At 41.8% G+C, this 20,497-nt stretch overlaps 1 protein-coding gene across 4 annotated transcripts; it reads right to left on the bottom strand.

Annotated features, from left to right (window-relative positions):
• Window positions 1–2,854: 2,854 nt before the first annotated feature.
• LOC310878276 (inverted formin-2) lies at window positions 2,855–18,946 on the bottom strand. 4 transcript variants are annotated; one of them, XM_083792523.1, is made up of 23 exons: window positions 18,731–18,946; window positions 13,694–14,111; window positions 12,732–12,847; window positions 12,284–12,443; window positions 11,381–11,414; window positions 11,000–11,141; window positions 10,471–10,603; window positions 9,491–10,177; window positions 8,699–8,844; window positions 8,524–8,585; window positions 8,342–8,444; window positions 8,131–8,216; window positions 7,894–7,994; window positions 7,650–7,720; window positions 7,443–7,550; window positions 7,219–7,289; window positions 6,984–7,104; window positions 6,711–6,875; window positions 6,508–6,610; window positions 5,576–5,728; window positions 4,243–5,160; window positions 3,876–3,923; window positions 2,855–3,163 (listed from the first exon to the last, which is right to left on the bottom strand). In XM_083792523.1, exons 2-22 carry the CDS (start codon window positions 14,097–14,099, stop codon window positions 3,877–3,879), a joined length of 3,933 nt encoding a protein of 1,310 aa, XP_083648649.1. In that variant the 5' UTR covers window positions 14,100–14,111; window positions 18,731–18,946; the 3' UTR covers window positions 2,855–3,163; window position 3,876. The 4 variants fall into 4 exon arrangements, with proteins under 4 accessions (XP_083648649.1, XP_083648650.1, XP_083648648.1 ...); XM_083792524.1 differs by lacking the exon at window positions 3,876–3,923; XM_083792522.1 differs by having other exon boundaries at window positions 2,855–5,160.
• Between the last annotated feature and the right edge of the window lie 1,551 nt (window positions 18,947–20,497).

Genomic DNA, 20,497 nt, shown 5'->3' with positions numbered 1-20,497 from the left:
CAAGGTGAGAATGACCGCCAATTTAATATATGAGCAATATTAAACCAGAAATATCCTGCTTTTAACCATTTACTCCTTGTTTAATAATGTTTTGGTTGATAAGTAAATTTGCTGGTTTTTGTAGACAAACTATAATGATCTCCATCAGGGTGGGTGCTAAAGATCTGCGAGTCCGTCTGTGAACAGCTAATATCTGGCACCGCTGGAGTGATCTGCGTGAAACTTTGCACACAGACTCAGAGTAGGACAAGTAGTAAGAATCAGCCTTTTCAGGGCAGCGTGTGACGCAGACGTTGTATAGTTGTCATATACCTATAACTCTTGAAATGTAGGTCGCACAGACTAAAATGTTTCCCCAGGATTCATAGGATCATGACACAACTCGCCCCATCCGTTTGTGCCTGACTAGATTTTACACCCTTTTACACCACTTTTGGTACTATTTCCTACAGATTTGTCCAAAACTCACACACACTATACATCTGCTTAAGATGTATTATATCAGTCAGATATTTCATTTTCTATTCTTGGCTTACTGACTTCCAAAGTTTGCAGGCAGGGACGTTTTGCAAAAAGTGCCACAAATAATGAATTGAATTGTCCCAAATTATAACACACATTGACGCCTTCCCACCTTTGACAGTCTGATCTGGCGCAGAAAACTACAGTAGGCTATATAAACACTAAGTATTTAAACAAGATGCAATTTCATAACCACATCCAAGAATAGTTATCAAAATAAAAAAGGCAAACCTAATCCTAGATTAGGATTACTGATATTAATATGATGGCAAATCTCCTTACCTGATCAACTTGTGTAAATGTTTCCAATTGGTTTCAGATGGAGGAGTTACTTGTATCCACCCGAACAACCTTTATCAGAAATGTTTTCAAATGTGCAGTTTAAAAGGGGTGGATGGGGTGTGGCCAGTCATGTATGACACGCACATGGAGATTTCAGTTCCTTTTCAGTTCATTGTCAGCTGGTGGTTCATTGTCGGAACGTGACTTTCCAAGTTCCGTTTCTTTGCCATTTCTGCAAACTCAAAGTCATTCATGATAAGACAAATACATTTTCCATTTTACATTATTTTGATTATTAGATGTTTCTTATCTCATGCAGCTCTTCACAAATTCATCATCTGTAATATTGTTGTCTTGTTAGATGTGGTTGAAAAGGGGGTCAGTCTATATATTCCCTCATGAGCCACACAAATAAATATATTGGTTCTTCAGCAGTTCTGTAGCGGTTCTTTAGAGACTGTTGAGATGCTTAGTATAATAGCACTGATGTACAAAGAACATGTGGAGCTCTAGTATGGTTCTCTCTACTGGTTGTTCAGTTTATAGCTGGGGAGCCACAGGCCCAAAAGCTCAACGGATAAGGATTAACCTGTGATGTCATGCCATACTTATTTATGTTTTCTCTAATCATTTGGTCATTAAGGTCCACAGAATGAGAGGCCTGCTCTGCCGAAAACTTTGCGAAAAAAGGTTATGGCCATTTTTGTATACCACACCATAGACAACCAATAGGCCTATAAGGCAAAATGTCCCAAATTTCATCATGCTTTAAGTAGCATGTGACAATTGTGACATGTCAAACCAGGGGGTTTTCATGATTCATAATCCATTCCAAGCATTTGTTTTGCACGACAAACACTCCTTGGCCAAAAAACGGCCATAGCTGTCATCACAAATGTGATGAGGTCAGCACAAAAGTGATGAGGTCAGCACATTTAGGCCAAGGAGTGTTTTTTTATGCAAAACTAATGCTTGGAATGGATTCAGAATCATGAAAACGCCCTAGTTTGACATGTCACAATTGTCACATGCTACTTAAAGCATGATGAAATTTGGGAAATGTTGCCTTATAAATTATATTGGTTGTCTACAGTATGGTGTGGTATACAAAAATGGCCATAACCTTTTTCGCGATGTTTCCAGCAGAGCAGGCCTCTCATTCTGTGGATCTTAATGACCAAATGAATAGAAAAAACACAAATAAAGTACAGCATGACATCACAGGTCCTGTCCAATTTTCTGTGGCTCCCCGGCTATTAGTTAAGCATTCCCCTCTAGGTTCTAGTACCATTTGACAAATAGCCATGGCTATAACAATGCAATAAGCAGCAATTCAATTGGTATGATGTGTAATTTGCCTAAATCCAGCATACAAATAGTGGAATGAGGAACACTTCTTACTTTTGGTTTGTGAATTATATTAGGTTCCCCTTCTTAACCATCGCAGGACAGTTGTTGCTTACGAGGCAAGTCCATAATTATGGGGATAAACATTTTTCGAAAGCATGAACCAAGAACAGAACCAAGCCTGTTGTAAGACTGAACAGTTGCTAGGCATGACAGAACAGTAAGGGGAGCAAGAGAGGAGAGGAAGTTAGGAGAGTGAGAGAAGGAGAGGAAGAAAGTTAAATTGCTTTCAGTGTTGTTCTTTGCTGTGACTGTACCACGGCACGTTGATTTGATTCAGTAAAGTTTGTTCTAAAACTGAGGGTCTCGTTCTTGTGATAGCACCCACGTGTTATACTGTCATAGCGACTGACTATACCTTAAGTTATAAATAACAAGGCTATAGGCACATATACAGTAGGCTACTGTAAGGCACTTTCCTCCCATGTTTTATTGATGCAACCACATGAAGGTAATAGTTTATCTAGATATCCAGTAAATGTACAAAGTGATGCAAAAACTAAATCTGTAAACATGTTTTATTAAAATAATTACAATCACAATTTGTTATAACATAAGTATAAGTGGTGTGCCACCTGTACAGTACATGCATTTGTCCATTTTCACAATAAGATACTGATAAAAGGCATTTTATTTAAAGACATTGTATATTCCTTGGCATCAGGTATAATGTTGTAAAATATATTTTGAATTAACCAAATATACAAAACACACATTTGATGCTATAATCAAAAAATATTCCTCTTATAGCCTATATACTGTGTAGGCAATAATTTTACACAAATGGATTAATATCCTGTATATATATAGTATACAGATTTCTTTTTTTTCTTGTGATACTGTGTGTGTGTGTGTGTGGGGGAGACAATAAAAGCTTTACAGAAGGAAGACTTATTCATGGAGTTATTGACTCAACTTTTCCTTTTTCCTCTTGATTTCTTCCGGGAATCACCTAGGGAAATAAAAACTATTTTGAGTACATAGAATGGATTGGTGTAGCATTAAACAAGGCACTTGGTAGAGCAATTAACTTTTATGGCATATCAAATCTGTCATTTAAAATCAAATCAAATCTCCTTTAGAATGATTGTTACCTTTATCAAGTTTATTTTTTAATTAGTTAGGAAAGCTATTTACATTTCATATCAATGTTTCAGTAAAGCCAGAGCAACAGTTTCCATGAAGGACATGAGACGGCGTATTGTTAGTATGTTAAAACGGTCCCATTTACACAGTTACAAAATAAGGGCACAGACATTTGACACTTCCTTTTGAAGCACTCCCGAGATAAGACAACCCTCTTGAAGACTTCATAAGTTGAAAAGCTCCGTTAAGACAGAAAAACCATGAAGTTAGATACATTTTACACCATTATAAAGAAGTTTAGTTGTGGTACTCTTCAGGATTAGTCCAGTCAAAAGATTAGTTAATTATAATTAAACAGCAAGAAGGAGCCATGGACGCACACGTGTGCGTACAGACTGCGCACGCACACACAAACCCAGATTCTTAAGACACCAAATACAGAGCATGTGTTAAAGACCAGACAAATGACCAGTTAGGCAGACAAATTAAATTATTAACAAGGTTTTTATAGCAATGGAGCCGATAGATTGACGGTCCTGCTTACACTTGTTAGTTTTTCATCGGGTCATTTGACCTACCTCACTGTAACACACAATTTTGTTTAGTGTGTCCTTTTCCACCGTTACCTTGTGTTTCAGAGAATCAAAATGGAAAAGACAACACTCAAACCCATGATAAAATGACTCAGATGTGGTGAGGCTTTTATATACAAAAATATACATTCCATAGCATCTACAAACACCAAATTATGTGTCTGGCACATTTATTTCACAATCAATGATAAATAAATCACTCATGCAAACATGGATCAGTGTACACTATAAATGTAGACTGTAAAATAGAATATAAACACAAAACCGATAATAAAGGACTTATCTATAAAACATGTCAAGAAGAGATTAGCATTATAAACGGGAACTTTGTTTGAGCTCAAACTTAAATTACCTTCATTGCTTTTCTTTTTGCTTCTTCTAAAGAGCTTCTGGCGTTTCTTAGTTTCCTTTTTAAGGGGAGCCGAGGATGCAGGGAGGGCTTCAGACACTGACGATGGCACATCTTCCGAATCCAGGCCTCCTGTGGCATCACATGGCTGAATGATCTCACTGGCAGATGTCTCATTGCCTTTGGAGTCTGAGGATTCCCCACTTACAACTTCACCCTGGCGAAAGTCTTTCGTCATTATGCCATCCTGTTCTTTGGCAGCCCCCTCCTGTTTGACAGGTTCAACCTCCAAAGTGCTTATCTCATGACTCACTTTGTTATTATCCTCCTCAATTTTCTTTAAAATGCCTTCATCACCCCCTTCTGCATCCATGTCTATATCAGCCACAAGTGTGTGTCCTCCATTGGGAGGGCCGTTGACCCAATTACCTATGGGCTCATCAGGCATAGACTTCTCTGTGATCTCACTGTTGTCACCATTACAGAGGGCCACAGGTGGACCTTGTTTGTTCATGATGACATTGGACTCGGACATATCTGATGAACAACTGAGCCTGGGGACGAATGGCTGAGCCTCGGTTCCATCCTGGGCCTCAATGGTCGGCGTGTGTGGGGGGCTGGTGCTCAGTGGTGTGACAGCATTCTCTTGGTGTCGCCCGCTCTGTAATGAGGCTGGATCCTTTGAGGGTGACTTCATGGTGGGTGCTGAGCCTCCGTGGGGAGAGTTCGAAGGAAAAGTTGGACAGTCTAGGGTTGCATTCTGTGTTGAGGCTGAGGTTTCTTGAGGTTTGCAGGGAAAGTCCACTTCGTCTTTTGTGGCCCTGTGCTCCTCCTCTGTCTGGGGTTGCCTGGGATCGAGAACGGTTGATGCTCCTGGAGCTGAGGCCTTGGCTTCTTCTCCTACAGGCTTGACACTTGATTCTAAAAGTAGAAAGGCGGGCACAATTACGGTAACACTGATGCCTTTAGGAAATACAACTATTAATATGCTAATGTCCTTAATTTAAATACAATAAAAGCATAATGTTGAGTCTGCATTATTAATGCATAGGGACATTTATTATGAAAATAAATGCAAAGGCGGCAAGCAATGGTGTCAGCAGCAGTGTAGCCTCAGAGACCACAGGCGTTAGCAGTGCAGAAGCACGGGCGAAAGCGGAGATGGAGCAGCGAGGCTGAATAAAGCTTATTGTATGCTTCCGGGACAAAATATGTCTTTATTTTTTCATTTGACAATACTTTGCCAAACATGTGATATGAAACTTTTGCAGAAGCTTACAATACAAGGCTTTACAGCTCAGGTTCACTAGCAAAGCTACAAGTTGCAGATCCTTACCAGGTGGGCCAGTATCTCTATGTTTTTCTTTATAGGGGAAGCTTTCCAAATCGCACCTTGGCCTTGTCTTCCTGAGGCAGAAACCTTTCCTGATATCTGCCAGGAGATGGTCGATGATGCAGCCATCGTCTGGTGGCGGGAGGCCTCTTTTGACTGGTGTGGACAGAGAGCAGAGAGATTAAGATACATACTTTATATTCAAATTATCAAAAGTATTTATCATATTAAAATGACAGACATTACAAGAGGTGACCTCTGTTTTAATAATATATATATCATCCTCTCCTGGCATTACTAGGTTAGCAGCTTTGGCTGGCACTGCTCCGTATTGCTTACATATGGGCAGTGTTGGTTAACGTTCACCAATAAATCCATAAGTAATGTGAATACTAGCATGGAGCGTACTAAAGGATAACCTCCGTCTTCTCTTAATCTCTGCCATGTTGCACAGGTGCGACAAATTAACGCAATACAAAAATAAACCAGTAATACCATTAGCCGTGTGAAACTGTCAAACCAAATGTGATGACTGATTGCAGTAACGGCGTTAATTGTAACACGTTACCCCCAAAACTGTATATAGGCTTACACTATGCTGTTTTCTGGGCGTACCCAGGGATGCCAACCAAGTCAAGCCAAATACTGTAAGGGAGTGATTGAAATTTATATTTTAAGTTTACTTTAGTCCAGAACACGTCTCATATTTCTCCATCAAAGCCATTCATAGAGGCTATGTGCACTTAACAGCAAGCTGACACCGTGACAAGACCAGCAAACTATTTTGAAGTGTTGAAAACAGAGCTGAGAGGGCAGCATTGAGTCCGTGTGAGCAATGGTGTGTGTGTGCGCGTGTATTACAGTACAGTATGTGTGTCGCTTTCAGAGTCATAGGAGAATGTGCAGCTGTGTCACAGCAAAAAGAGAGAGCTCACTTATTTTTCCATTCTCTCCTTTCTGTCTCTTGGATTCTTCTTCTGCCAGTTGTTTCTTTCTCTTCTCTGCCTTGGCTGCTTGTTCTTTCCTGGCTTTGTTTTCCTGAGGGTGGAATCAAATCCTCATTGTACAGTAAATTCAACTTCTAAAATGCCTCTGATGTATGACAAATATGTCGCATTACCAACAACACCTCCCTAACCTTCAAGGCCTTGATGAAGAGTCCACGGAAAGACTTGATCGTTCCAAAGAGCTCCTCCAGGGAGAGCTGGTTAGCATCTTCACATAGGTACACAGCCAGCTCACTTCTCTTTTTGTTAATCTCCAAGAACTGCTCCTCTAAAGCTTTGCATGCCTGCAGGTTTTCCTAGTGAAGAGAAAATTGACCATTTGCATTAAGATTCAAGTGCTTTTTTGTGTTTGAATTCTCAATTTGTTGTCATCTCCATGAAGAGAATGTGGAGATTTTCTGTACCTCAATGACTTTTGCATATTGCTCCGTCACATCTTGTAAAGAGTTGGAGACTTTCTTGGCGGTGTCCTTCAGTCGTTTCAGTAAGGCAATAGCCTCTGACTGGCTAGACTCCAGGTTAACACTAAAGACAAATAGAAGGTGACATAGTTTCTTTTTTAATGGCAATTACAGATTCATGGAACTGAGAAAAGGCAAAGAAACTGGTCGAATAGATCAAAAGTATAGGTTATTATACCTTGCTGCCTTTTCACATATCTCTAGATCATCTGGCAGTGCCAACACCTCCGGGTGGTTCAACTCTGCTTCCTGGGCAAAACACAGGGTGTAATTAAATATGTTCAAGGGTAACTTGGGCGTGGGCCCTATCTATCATTAACTTTCCTGATGTAGTTAAAAATAAGAAAATGTGCCGTTTCATTTTTAACAGTAGGGTTTGAGTAGGGTTTCTGAAGAACGTACCGCCAGGATGTGATGTAGCAGTGTAATGCGACTCTTGTTGGCTTTGGTCTCGGTGAGCTTGAGCAGAGAGCTGAGCTTGAACCCTTCTGCATTACCTGTGTGACTTCCCTGAATGTAGACATATACAGCAGCTTAATTAAATCAAGATCATAGTCTAGATGTCAGTAAGGATGAAATCTAATTGAGCAGGAAAGGAGTGCTTCTTACATAGTTCAGGAAGTTTCCTACATCCAGAATAAGCCTGCAGAAACTGGGCAAGAGGTTGCTGTCCCTGAGGGCTGAGAAAACACACAGTAGGTTCATGTAGATGACTAATCTTGTAGTCGATTTGGTGCGATTTGGTGCTCAGTTGCATGTTCACACATTCTATGACTGACAGAGGGCTCAGTGTGAACATGATGTCACCAGTGGAACATGCATGTTTATACTGTGTAGAATACTGTTGACTTACCCTGGCAGGCATCCTCCACTATTTGGGCTTTAGGTTTGAGCATGTCCAGCACTGAAGCCGTCTCCTCACACAGCAACATACACTCAATCCTCAACTGATAGCTGTAGAGACAAAAGAAATGCAGTTGATAATGAATCTGAATCGAACGTCAAAATGTAAACAATACTGTTACATTTAAGACCGATTCTCCATTAAGTGACATGATCTACAGACAGATAAAAAAGTAAGAACATTTACCATGGGACAGATAGAAGTGAATTGTAGAAGCGGTCTACATTAGCCAACTTGTCTTTCTCTCCTTGGAACGACTTCAAATTTTCAATCTACATTGAGGCAGAAGACAAGACAGTCACCCACAACTCTTGTTAAGATATGGGAAGTTATGCATGGATGAGAATGTTACGTCCAAGTTATATTATGCAACATGCATGATGCTCGTAGTGCCAACCTCGTGTTTTTCTGGAAGGAGTTTTAGAAGCTGTTTAAGCACCTCCACGTCAAACTTGGTTCGATCCCCCTTCTGGATCATAGCTACAACATCTTCATTCGAGCTGGGTAGAAAAGGGGGCAATATATTCAGCTAGGGATGGACCAACACGGTGTGGAAACAATACTGGGATAATAACTCACCATCTGAACTGTTTCAGGAATATGTTCAGATTCAAGTTTTTCTTTGGATCAAGGAAAGTAATCTACAGAAGGAAGATAAACGATGAAGGGAATATATTAGAGCATATCATTGGTTGTTCAGCATGTTTGGGAGTGCTACTGCCCGGAGGCGCTGCGTTGAGTGACCAAGCAATACCTCTTTAGACTCCTTCCTGAATGGCGCAGCTGCCCCCTTGTCTTTGGGCTCGGTCACCGGGAAACAGAACAATAGCTCGATGCTGCTGTAGTCGGGCGACAGAGGAGGAGGGATCTTCTTCTGAGCCGTCCACATGGAGTTGCCATCTGAGGTGAGGTGCAAGGTGAAGGAATCAGCTGATGCTCACTCAGAAGCTGGCCTACTATTGTGTCTTGTGAGAACTATACTCTTATAAAGTTACATAATCACTAAACCAAGTTACTCTGAATTTATTTATCTATTTTTGCGTTTACTTTGTTATTCCTTTTTACAGGTCAATACAGGCAGACAGGCGATTCAGTCAAAACAGTTTATTTTTTCCCTCCCCTGTACCCCACCCCCGTACCCCACCCCCCTCCCCCCGTCCAGAGACAGCAAACAGATGTATGAGTATATATGCACAAAATGTATATAGAGAATAGGATAGCACACACATACACAGAAAACAAAAACAAAATACAAGAAAAACAAAACGAAGACAATAAAAGGTACAAAGACAGTAATAATAAAAAATAAAAAGTAACCGCCACCAGCAATCGTAATCCCGGGAGGGAGGTATATTCCGGCCACATCGACCTCCCATCGAATCAATATTTATCTATTGATCGACTAATCATTCAATGAATCGTTTCACCCCAGTATTTGCTCCCCTTTTCTTGGCAGGAAAAAATAAAACTATATGTCTAATATTTGTTATACTAAATGTCACTATACTAAATGCTCTTGGAAAATGCGCAGGGTTCTTCCACTCACCAGTAACGGTACGAAGCTTTTGCCAGTTGAGCTTCTTCATCCTCAGAGTCGGGCATCGGGCTGTCCTGGCTGGGGCCATCGCAGAACGGCCCAGGGACTGGCAGCTCTGAGCCACTATCATGCCAGGGGGAGGAGGCATACCAGGTAGGGGAGGGGGTGGTGGAGGCCCTGCACAGCCTCCCATGCCTGGTAGGGGAGGGGGTGGTGGAGGCCCTGCACAGCCTCCCATGCCTGGTAGGGGAGGGGGTGGTGGAGGCCCTGCACAGCCTCCCATGCCTGGTAGGGGAGGGGGTGGTGGAGGGAGTGGCATCCCCGGACCAGAGAGCGACACGGACATTCCTGGTAAGGGAGGAGGTGGAGGGGGTCCACCACTCATGTTGGGTGGAGGTGGAGGGGGTGGTGGTGGTGGAGGGCACTGGTTGGTGCCTGGGGATTGTGGCCTTGTCATACATGGAGGTAAGGGTGGTGGGGGTGGGGGAGGTGGAGGTGGAGGTGAGGCACACGCTGGCATTTGGCCGGTTGAGGTGATTCTGGCGAGTGTGTCCTTGTCTCCGTCCGTGTGGTCTGTCTGAATGGCCTTGTCTGCCTTCCTGAACAGCTGGCCATCGACCTCGCTATGAACTATGCCGCTCTTGCCTTTGGAGAACGTCAAGCGTTGCATGATCTTCTCAGAGGATTGCATCTGAGCTGGAACCCCCAAAAAGCAGACAGACACAGAGGAACCACACTTAAAAAGCTACCTCTCATTGACCATGTTCACAAGGTCAAAATTTTGCTCTCACAACACTGTCTGGGCTGTAAATTATAGTTTCTCACTGCCATGTTGTGAATAATTTCCTTTATAAATACACCCACTGTAAACCTGAACATGATTTATGGCTTTCCTTGACAAAAACACAAACTGAACCAAAGTCCTTAATTCAGAGAAATAACCTTGTGGATTTCTGTTTGTATTCATCTAAATGCATGTGTAAACTCACAGTCTTGGGCCAGCAGGACGGCTCTGTTAGCCAGGGCCTCCAGGGCCTGCCAGATGTCACAGCGCTCAGGCCCCAGATGCAGCAACGTCTGTAGGATGGACAACAGCTGTAGGGAGGCTGGAGAGCTGCTCACCTGGACAAACACAGCAACACAAATATATACTACACATAAACCACAACATGTAAAAGATAGGGTTATCTTTATTTCTTTGAATAGCTTTGCTTTTTCATTATATAGATTATGAAAAAACACTTGAGTGGTATGGTCCATTCTTCACCAGCCATACAGTAAAACACTCGGTTTATCAAGTCAAGTCAGAATATTTAGCTTCAGTTACAGTAGCCTACATAAACCCTTGTAACACGTCCTGTAATTGTATGGACCAAGTAAGCTTGCTAACATGACACCATAGCTTTAATTATGTAAACATTATCAGTGGGTGGGCAAACACATTTGACAGCTCTTGCCTTCCCCACCAGCACAGGTTTCGATTACCAACACGATTACTATAAAATAGCCATGGCTCACCTTGTTGAACAGAGTAGTAAACACCTCCAGGTGGTTGCTCATGTCAATGCCTCCATAGACCCTCAACAACTCATCCTCGTCCTCAGCCATGGCCTCTTCAAAAGCTTCACATTGAATAATCAAGTCTTCATCCTCTTTCTCCCTGCAAGCCAGAAATGCACAGCTTATCTCAGAGGATGAGAAAATAACACTGAAGGGCAATGTGGGAACATAGGTTCTCCAACTTTAATTTGATTATACAACAATATTCAGTGAAAACATTTACATTGTTTATTTCAAATTAAACAAATTAAATTAAGTTGTATTATGTATCCCAGGTATTGCTATAGAAATTGGAACTGACTGATTCAACCACCATGATAACACAGAGGGAATTCTCACCTCAAATTGGGCAGCATATCAAGTAATTGTAGCCCTGCAAAACAACAAAACACATTTCTGAGTTTTCAGTAAATTTAAAGAACACAAGCTGCCTGCTGACAGCATAGTCACAGGTGCGCAATTACAAAATGGGAGTGGCCAATCACAGCATTGCCAGGCTTCCCTGTCGACATAGACTGCCACATAAGATCTTATTTTTCCTAAGTCCAGCTTTTAGTATATGTGCGCAAACTTTGTCCTACACAAACATAAAATTCCCATTGACAATGAATTTTACGTCATAGTGTAAACACAAAAATGGTGTAACACAAACATTGATATGGACAAGAGCGCCCCTCACTTCACACGGTGTGATTATTTGATGTATATACTATAGATGTACTGTGCATAATATTGTATTTGTGCATGTCTGTTGGCCACACCCTGCCGTCATGCAAGTGTACCGTAAAAGTATGATCAACATCTTGTCAGATGTGGCACATTTTGTGACAATGAAATCAAATAAAGGCTATGTTGTTGAATGACATGCTGTTCATCCTTCCATTTTAGAGTGTTTGTCAATTGTCACCGTTCATGTGGCCATGAAGATGCATTACTGGAAACATGACACTGTTCTCAGGTGTGTTTTGAAACGAAAATGAGAATAGGCCATCAGACCTATTCTTAGACAGAACCACTGACAGATATATTTGTAACAGTGCTATTGCTGATGAGTCTGACCTACATTCCCCTCTGCGCAGCGGGTGCATGGATTTTCACCACAGGAGAACGACTTTTTAATTAAAAATTCACCATAGCGTGACCTTGCTGCTAGATGCAAATTGAGTTGAGACTAGATTGCTATTAAATTGCTGAGCAGCAGCTCAACGGTGAAGGTGACAATAAACTGGTGCCACAGCTTACCGATGAACTCCTTTCTCATCTTATCTCTCTCCCTGAGGTCGTCTGTCCCAAAGACGAGGGCATTGATAACGCTGAGCAGGGTGACCATGTAAGGCACGTTGTCTGTGGACTGCATCTCATTCATGATCACACTGAAGCGATACTGCTGGGTCTTCACACCCTGAGGAGAACAATCAGACACCTTATGAATTTAATATCCATGTGGAGACATTTGACTGTGACGAGAGGTCACTGATGCATGCAGTCCAACACTAGAGGGCACCAAAAAGCTTTTATCGGCCACAGAAACCTTGTGTACCTTGTAATCAAGAAAGTAACAGTGAAAGTGCCATTTGAAGTGGAAAAGCTGTTAACTTGATGAAATGAATATCGCACCAATCAGATTCAGGCCATTTTGTCAATAAAGTTTCAACTTTCAGAACTACTCTTCTGGAGGTGGACTGCTTACCTTGTAATGGTCAAGCGCATCCAGAGCCAGGCGGTAACCATCTGAGGAGAACATGCTGAGGGCAGCTAGCAGCTCAAACACCTGCTTCTTCACCATAGTGTTGGACGTGTCTAAGGCTGTGGAGCATCACAGGTACACACATCACTATTTAATGAACCACAACATATAGCTTCCATTCCTCTCCCTCCATGTAGTATACAATAATTTCCTGCCCAAGTATAGACTCATGATGGATGCTGTTTTTCAGCACTGTGTTTGGCAGTGTAACTTGACCTTTGAGATGTTGCCCTGTGAGTATGTTGTTCCTTAGATAAGTGTTGTTCATTGTATGACATAAGGCAATGAAATCCAATATCTGTTCTTGTGCTGCTATTTTATAGATTTGAGGCTGAATGAACCTTAACCTTGACTCGAGGCTTACAGAATATATTGAGCCTGGTGTGAGAGAAGCCAGCAAAGTAGACCAGTAAAAAAAGAAAAGGCCACTGCACTGGTAAAGAATGTTGTGGTTCTTTGGATGCAGAAATAGATTATTTATTTACAATAGTCCAACTGCTGTCAATACTTTTTACTATGTAAATAAATAATCTATAAGAGTCTCAAAAACGTATTGTCAGTGCTTTTTCTGTTTATTGGGAACTTTTCCTTATAATATAAGGAGTTCCCAATGCAGCTACGGCCATTGGTTGTGTGACATGAGCGTGATGATGTGGTCTTCCAGTGGATTTGACGTTACATACAGTAGCAGAGAGCTAGAGAACTGCTATTGTACAATGCACATAACATCTCATAGTTTTACAATTTTATGAAATGCATTCCAAGATGTTGGCTTTCCACACGAGAGACCCGGGTTCAGACTTTTTTTGTGTGTGTTGTCTGCCATTTTAAGTCAGTGGTTTATATTGGCGGTGGTCTTTCATGTATACTGTGCATTTGCTCAACAGATGCAGTCATGGACCAACCTTGGGAGAGCTTGCGGATGTAGCCCTCGTTTTCCACTATGAAGTGGATGCCTGCCGAGGAGTTCATGACTGCTCGCACACAGTTGACGCAGGTCAGCTGCAGGAGGGCGTCTTCGATGCGAGAACAACCGCGGCCAGAGAGACGGTCCAGTGCCTCCAGGAGGAGGTCCAGACCGCTCAGCTCCAGGAACTGGATCATCCATGTCTGGTCACTGCCCTCCAGGCGACGCTTCAGGCCAGAGTAGTTGACCACAGAAGGGACCTGCAGCAGCCTGATGCACAGCTCTGGGTCGGCACTCTCCAGGTTGGCTTCTAGCTGGCTGTCAGAGTCCTGGGAGGACGAAGAGACCAGGCGACCCCTGACTTCTGCCCACTTCTTCTTTCCATCTGACTTCAACGACATCATGGATCAAATAGACTGTGGAGGATAGAAAGACAGCTGATTAATGTCAAGGGCAACTGAGAATGACCACAGATTTAGCACAGTCGCAGGCACTTTATTTTGAGCAATATTTAATCAGGAACTTCCTGTTTTTACGAATTTGCGTCATGTTCCTTTTTTGTTGGTCTTCAAATATTTTTTATTTGCTCTTAATTTAAGACAATGGTCATTTTGCACTATCATCCAAAATATTTGTTGTCCTCTTCAGAAACAGCGTCAGTGTTATCTAGGCTGGAGGAAGCAGGCCAAAACAAGCCTGTCAGAATGGCAGCATGGAAAAGGAAATGAAAACTCTGCACTTTAGGGACGAGTGAAAATATGGCTGCATTCCAATGAATCATCACTAGTTCTGCCAAAATCCCCACTTAATCCAGCATGAAAGAGAGTCCCACTGTCAGCTAAATTGCCACAAAAGGCATGCCCACCTGGCCAGAACAAAGGGTGAACAGTGAATATTTTATAATTGACTATAATTTTAAGTATATTGTAATGTACCTAATTAATTCAAAACAATCTCAAAATTGATATTATGTAAATAAAATAAACCCTCCCCCCCATGTTTAATAAAGAAATACAAACAAAAAGTAGACCAAAGGCCTGGGCTATGTCTTGGCTGGCAATCCAGTCTGGCAGTGTGCCGCGGGTTCGCCTCCCGATCCCGACGGCCTTTCCTGCATGTCTTCTCCCCATTTCCTGTCAGCCTACTGTCTGTCCCTCCATAAAAACAATATATAAAATAAAGGCGAAAGCCAAAATAAATAAAAAAAGCAGACAAATAAACCACAGTCAGTGAACATTACTATTACTGATTAATTATAATAATAAAGCACCCTTTTCTGGTATATTCCCAGAGCACAGTTCCCTCTTTTATGAAACATGCAGTGCATGTTCTCATTGTCCTGTAACTGGACTGAGTAAGACAGTTCCCACGCATTCCTGAAACCAAAAGGATAAGGTTTAGGACTGAAAAATGGTAAACCCTTCTCACAAGTCTAAAAATATAGCTATTTTTTTATACAGGAGGTGAGATATGATATGAGGCCATCCAACGATAATGAACGACATGAGTGATTGTGTTGGCTTTCTGATGTCCTGATGGTAATTTCACTCTTGGCAGGACTATTATTGTAAGTATACAGATGAGCTGGAAAATAAATAAGGGAGAAAGAGAGAGAGAGTCTGAGAGTCACACACACACACACACACACACACACACACACACACACACACACACACACACACACACACACACACACACACACACACACACACACACACACACACACACACACAATCTAAGCATTTCTCAGGGAACCATGCTCTATTTATGGAGCTTTATGTTATTGTAAATAGTGTCCGCAAAGACAACCGCAAGGACTTACAAGGCATTGTTTGAATGCTTCTTTTGCCAGGCAATCCATGGAAAAAAAAGTAAAGAAATAGAAAAAGAAAAAGAAAAAAAACAACAACCGACAAAACAAAATAATGTGGCAATAACACCATCCTTTTCTTTTGCTCCTGCTTTCTAGCCAAGGCAGAAATGTGTCAGCTTCATTATACTGACTCCCGCTGCTTGCAAGAGAGTGTTACCGTGGCAGCAATGCCCTTGGGTTTTGTACAATAGGGCTCTTTTTCAAAGAGCTCTGTTCATTAGCCACTAGAATGAATGAAATGCGCTCAGCCTCCTTTTCTGTGCATTAGGACCCATCCCTGGCAACTATTTAACCACTCCCTGACTCGGATCTCCCTTGTGTATAATGTTCGATCTGAATAGAGTACAATGGTCGTCTTCAGGTGTGTGATGAACAATTAACTACAATGCCTACTGTAGGTCAACACAGTCATGATGGATCACGTGATGATATCATGACCTCAAACCACTTTGGCTGGCCTATTGTTGCAGGCTTTGCGGGCGTTTTCCTGTCTTGCTGCAAGCTGGAATCTCTTGCATGGATCAGGAGGAAGGAAAGGACTCGCTTGGGTCAGGAAACTCAACTCAGAGACAAATATGTTTGTGAGACAGTCACAGCGCATGCTCATCTTTCAGATGTCCTCTCCTCTTTGCTGATTAGTATTCAACCTATCTACTATTCTACTCAAATACTGCCAACTTCAATATACTGAGTGATCTGAGGTTGCGCACGCAATCCGCCACTCATAACAGTTCACTCATTGTGTACAGAACACATGCCTGCTTATCTGTCCCCTGCAGAAGCAGCTTGTACTGTACACTACAGTACATGACAAGCCACAATGTTTTTTCTACAACAAATGCAAATGGCTTGATAATAGTAAGAATAATATTACACAAACTACAAACTATATAAACATAAGTCTCATTGCAGTTTATTAAATCTTTCAAAACAGCTTTCAAAATTCAGAAATTTTGCAGAAGATGCCGTGGGCCGGAACAGAAGCCCAATTTAATTTGTTAGCATTATATGAGTGAGGCTCAGCACTAGGTTTCTGGCTGTTATTACACTTGTCTTTTCAATGTGACTTTTGTGATCAGATGTGCCAGATCTGAAGTCAGATGTATCCACTTACTGTATTTGTAAGACTCTTCAATGCGACTCGACTTCAATGCGACACGCCTTCTTGAAATTTAAATTGAATCCCAATAACGAGGCCCTCAGGGGATGCAAGTGAATTCTAGTTTCTACCACTGTATACCCTTTCTGTATACAAATGAATACAGATTCAATTTAGACAATGCACATACTGTGACAAACCAGGGGAAAGTGATATGTCAATCAAGCTCAGGCTGGGGGAGGAGATAGGGGGAGTTTACTGTCCAGGTTTTGTAGCCACTGGGTCATTTGCACTTGTCACACCTGCAGCCCATCAGGTAATACTGTCACTGCGACGTTGTTTTTCAGTAACAGTATTTCTTATGTTCGAGGTTATCAGTTGATTGTTTTTTTATTTCGGGTGTATAATTACATATAAGAAACCTCATCAGATAGTCAGAGGTTAACAAGAACGGATAAAATAACACCATTTCCAACGTTAATGATAATAACCAGTTATGGAATGTTGGTGACTGCTTAGAAAAATCTGCCAACATTGACCTTCCTAGGAATAACCGATAAGAAATATAAGCAATAACCATCTTAGATGTTTTCATTTGTCCTCTATAGTCTAATATCATTACATGCCAAGATTTGGTTTTTTGGTAGTTGTGCCAACCTGGTATTTGTAAAACATGTGATGTCTTGTCCTCAGCTTGTAACATCAACATCAGTTGGCCCTGCATTTTCCATGACTCACAGTGTTGCCTACGGTACCAAACAGCAGCAGAGGCAGAGCAGTGAAGTAACATAATGTAATGTGTGTGATGGGAGGATGACAAGATGGTTGGTCACATGTGTCTGTAACTGCACACACCTTGACATGCTGACTGCTTCAACAGTTCTCAGTGCAATATCTAATCTAATGAGAGCATCAACCCAAGTATGTGCATTGCCCTTTAATCCTGTTACAATCTTAAAGGCCTTCATATGCCTGCGTTTAACAAAGGAAACAAAACAACACCCCGTTAAACAATCAAATGTGTACAGGTGCCAAGTAGGCAAATATAAATGCAAACTAAAAGTAAAAAATACCCATACTAGTAATGTGATAGCAAGAGTATAGTATTACATAATTCACAATACAATTGGTATACAGAAAGCACAATGTTTGTGTGAGTGTGTTTGATGCAGAACCTGACAGTGAATGTGAACTGACATGAACACATGAAGACAGGATATCACGGTCAAGTTCACATCCTATTTGGTGTCCAGCAATGAAATTCAACATTTCCCTTCAGTATATGGCAGCCTATTATACCACCTCGTTAAAGTAATGTAGACAATATAGCTATTAATTTTTTAAAGCAGCTGCCCAAATGCCCAATTAAGACGCTTGCCCTCCCATCCCGGCAAGTGAAGTGGCAACTGTTGCAATGTTGGCTACTTAATAGTAGCTATTATGAATTGTGATTTTCAACAGTCTATATCTACAATTTAGTCCATATATGGTCATAAAAGATCCATGTTTCTGAAACCATAAACCAGATTTCACCAATAGCAGTGAAGATATCAGATTTCTGAAATTCGTGGTTCAGTCTGTTCAGAGAATGATACATTCTCTGAACTGTATTTATGAAAATGTATCCATTTCATTTATGAAAATGTATACATTTCATAAACTCAGGGGTCCGATCAGTCAGACTACAGACTACGTACAGCCTACGTTTCTTTATCCACAACAACGATCCTTGAAATAACATTGTTAACATACGACACATTACTTTCGACGTTCCCATTTCCACATTCCTGAATAGACCAAATAACGGAACTGCATGGTACTCACTCAGAAAAACCAAAAACGGGGAAAACCAATCCTAGGCATATTATTGTATTGTCGTTTGAATTATGCATCGTCGTTTGAATTCTTGTCGATATTATTAATTTTGCTCCAAATCGAAATACAATGGACTAGCGAGGCGAGAGAGGAAACCAAATCTCCTTATCTTGATCTTATTGACTTATTCCATAAATAAATGACCACCACTTCAAAAAATCACGTTTCCGATCGATCGTTATACAGACCTTTGCGTCGAGACGCGGGCAGTGGTTTCTTTGTAGCCACTCGAATCACAAACGCGGTCGGTCCTCTCTAGATCAGACTTCTGTTCCAACGCCGTGCGGGGTCAAACGGGCAGTGGATGGTATGCAGGATACCCTAGCCATGTGAAATGCGCATGTTGCCTTGTTTCTGTTCACGTTCACATAGGATGCAGCCATCCACAGCTGGATTGCCCCTCCTCCTCTAGCGCCTATGAGTGGGATATGGACCAGGCAGCTCTACTCCTCCTCCTACCCTCCTGTTCACTGATGTGATGTCAATCTGTCTAGTGTCTAGTGGTGATGTGATCAGACCAGAGTTAATATGGGCGTTACCTCCGACGCCAGGAATGGATGGATAATGGATTGATGATAAAATTCCTTTAGTCAGTGTAGTCATGGTGAATCATGCAGCGTGCATGTTGTCCTCGCATTGTTGTAGCCTAAACATTGAATGAAATTTTATTAGATTTTTTGTTCATTATGTCAGCAGAGTCATCATAGAAGTTTCATTTTAAATTGTCTCATATAAGCAGGGGGCACATTATTATTTTTGGCTTTTATGAAAATTACATACTATGCCCCCCTAGTGATCTGTGTCTGTCTCTGCTGACTGTAGGACAATACAGCATCAAAGTATGGTGCTACACACACTGTATTCCATTCAATCCTGCCTTACATTGCTCACTCTAGGCCCATTGTTCCCCATATAAGCTACCTCTTGCATTAGATCAGGTACTACCTGATCTAATGCAATGTACTACCAGCTTTCCTGCGTTGTCTGATCTGAGTATATGCAAAGACATCATGAGTAGTAATATTAAAGAAAGAAAGATATGTACTCTCCTCCGTGTCACCAGTACCCATACCCAAGGTGGGCATGTTCTCCCCATGTCCCCTAGGGTAGGTAGTTAGGTATAAGTAAGTAGCCTTGCCGAGCCATGAGGCCCATAGGGCAGGAGCCTATCTCTGTAGCGTGAGGCAGCTTGATGTACAAGTACACCCCCTGGACATGACGCTAGTATGTCGCAGGGACTTACCCCCAATCCAACCCTTGATGCTGAGTGTCAAGCAGGGAGGCACTGGGTCCCATTTTTAGAGTCTTTGGTATGACCCGGCCGGAGATCGAACCACGACCTCCCAGTCTCAGGGCGGACACTCAAACCACAAGGCCACTGAGCTAGGTAGTTAGGTATACCCTCACAAAAAACATGCAGTAATCCTGGTCTCTAAACTACTTCCCCCTGGCCAGCCAGGGCGCCTGATGGAGGGGAAAGGAACTGGTCGGAATAACGTGTTCCTTCCACGCGCTACGTCCAGCTGGGGAAACTCTCCCGTCAGGTGAAAAGAAGTAGCTTGGACTCCTCATGCATAGAAGGAAGCATGAGGTCAGTCCACTGCCACTCCCCAGGTTGGTAGAGGAAGCGTAGCGCCCAGGATTACATTAGATAATTGACACTGGGTGAAAGGGTTAGGGTTAAAATCATGGGATAAAAATGTATAAAAAAATAAAAATAAATAAAAAGAAAGATATGAAGGGTCTACAACAGTTGGGGGGAGGGGGGGGGGGTCATAGCTCAGCTCGACACAAAGTCTAAATATAGGCCTACTCTAACTGTTATGAACCCAACAGTGTTACGGTAATCAGATTGACTGGACTGTTTACTTTTACTGTATTGTGCTAATGGTACCTACCCAGAAACCAAATAGAGACAGGAACTGAATGTTGGAAACTCCCCAAATACTCTGGAT

Source organism: Protomyctophum parallelum (genome assembly GCF_964188405.1).
Source record: "Protomyctophum parallelum genome assembly, chromosome: 20".
NCBI lineage: Eukaryota > Metazoa > Chordata > Actinopteri > Myctophiformes > Myctophidae > Protomyctophum > Protomyctophum parallelum.
Note: the sequence above shows the minus strand (reverse complement) of the source record. Positions and strands in the feature narration are given on the sequence as shown.

Bases quoted from the DNA above. Each gene is read 5' to 3' on its own strand.
- LOC310878276 (XM_083792522.1), bottom strand. From the start codon at position 14,099: ATGATGTCGTTGAAGTCAGATGGAAAGAAGAAGTGGGCAGAAGTCAGG. The intron at 8,845-9,490 runs GTGAGTGGAAGA...ACCTCACCTCAG, and splicing joins AAAGCTTCGTACCGTTACTG to ATGGCAACTCCATGTGGACG. The intron at 8,586-8,698 runs GTATTGCTTGGT...TTCCTTCTGTAG, and splicing joins TCAGGAAGGAGTCTAAAGAG to ATTACTTTCCTTGATCCAAA.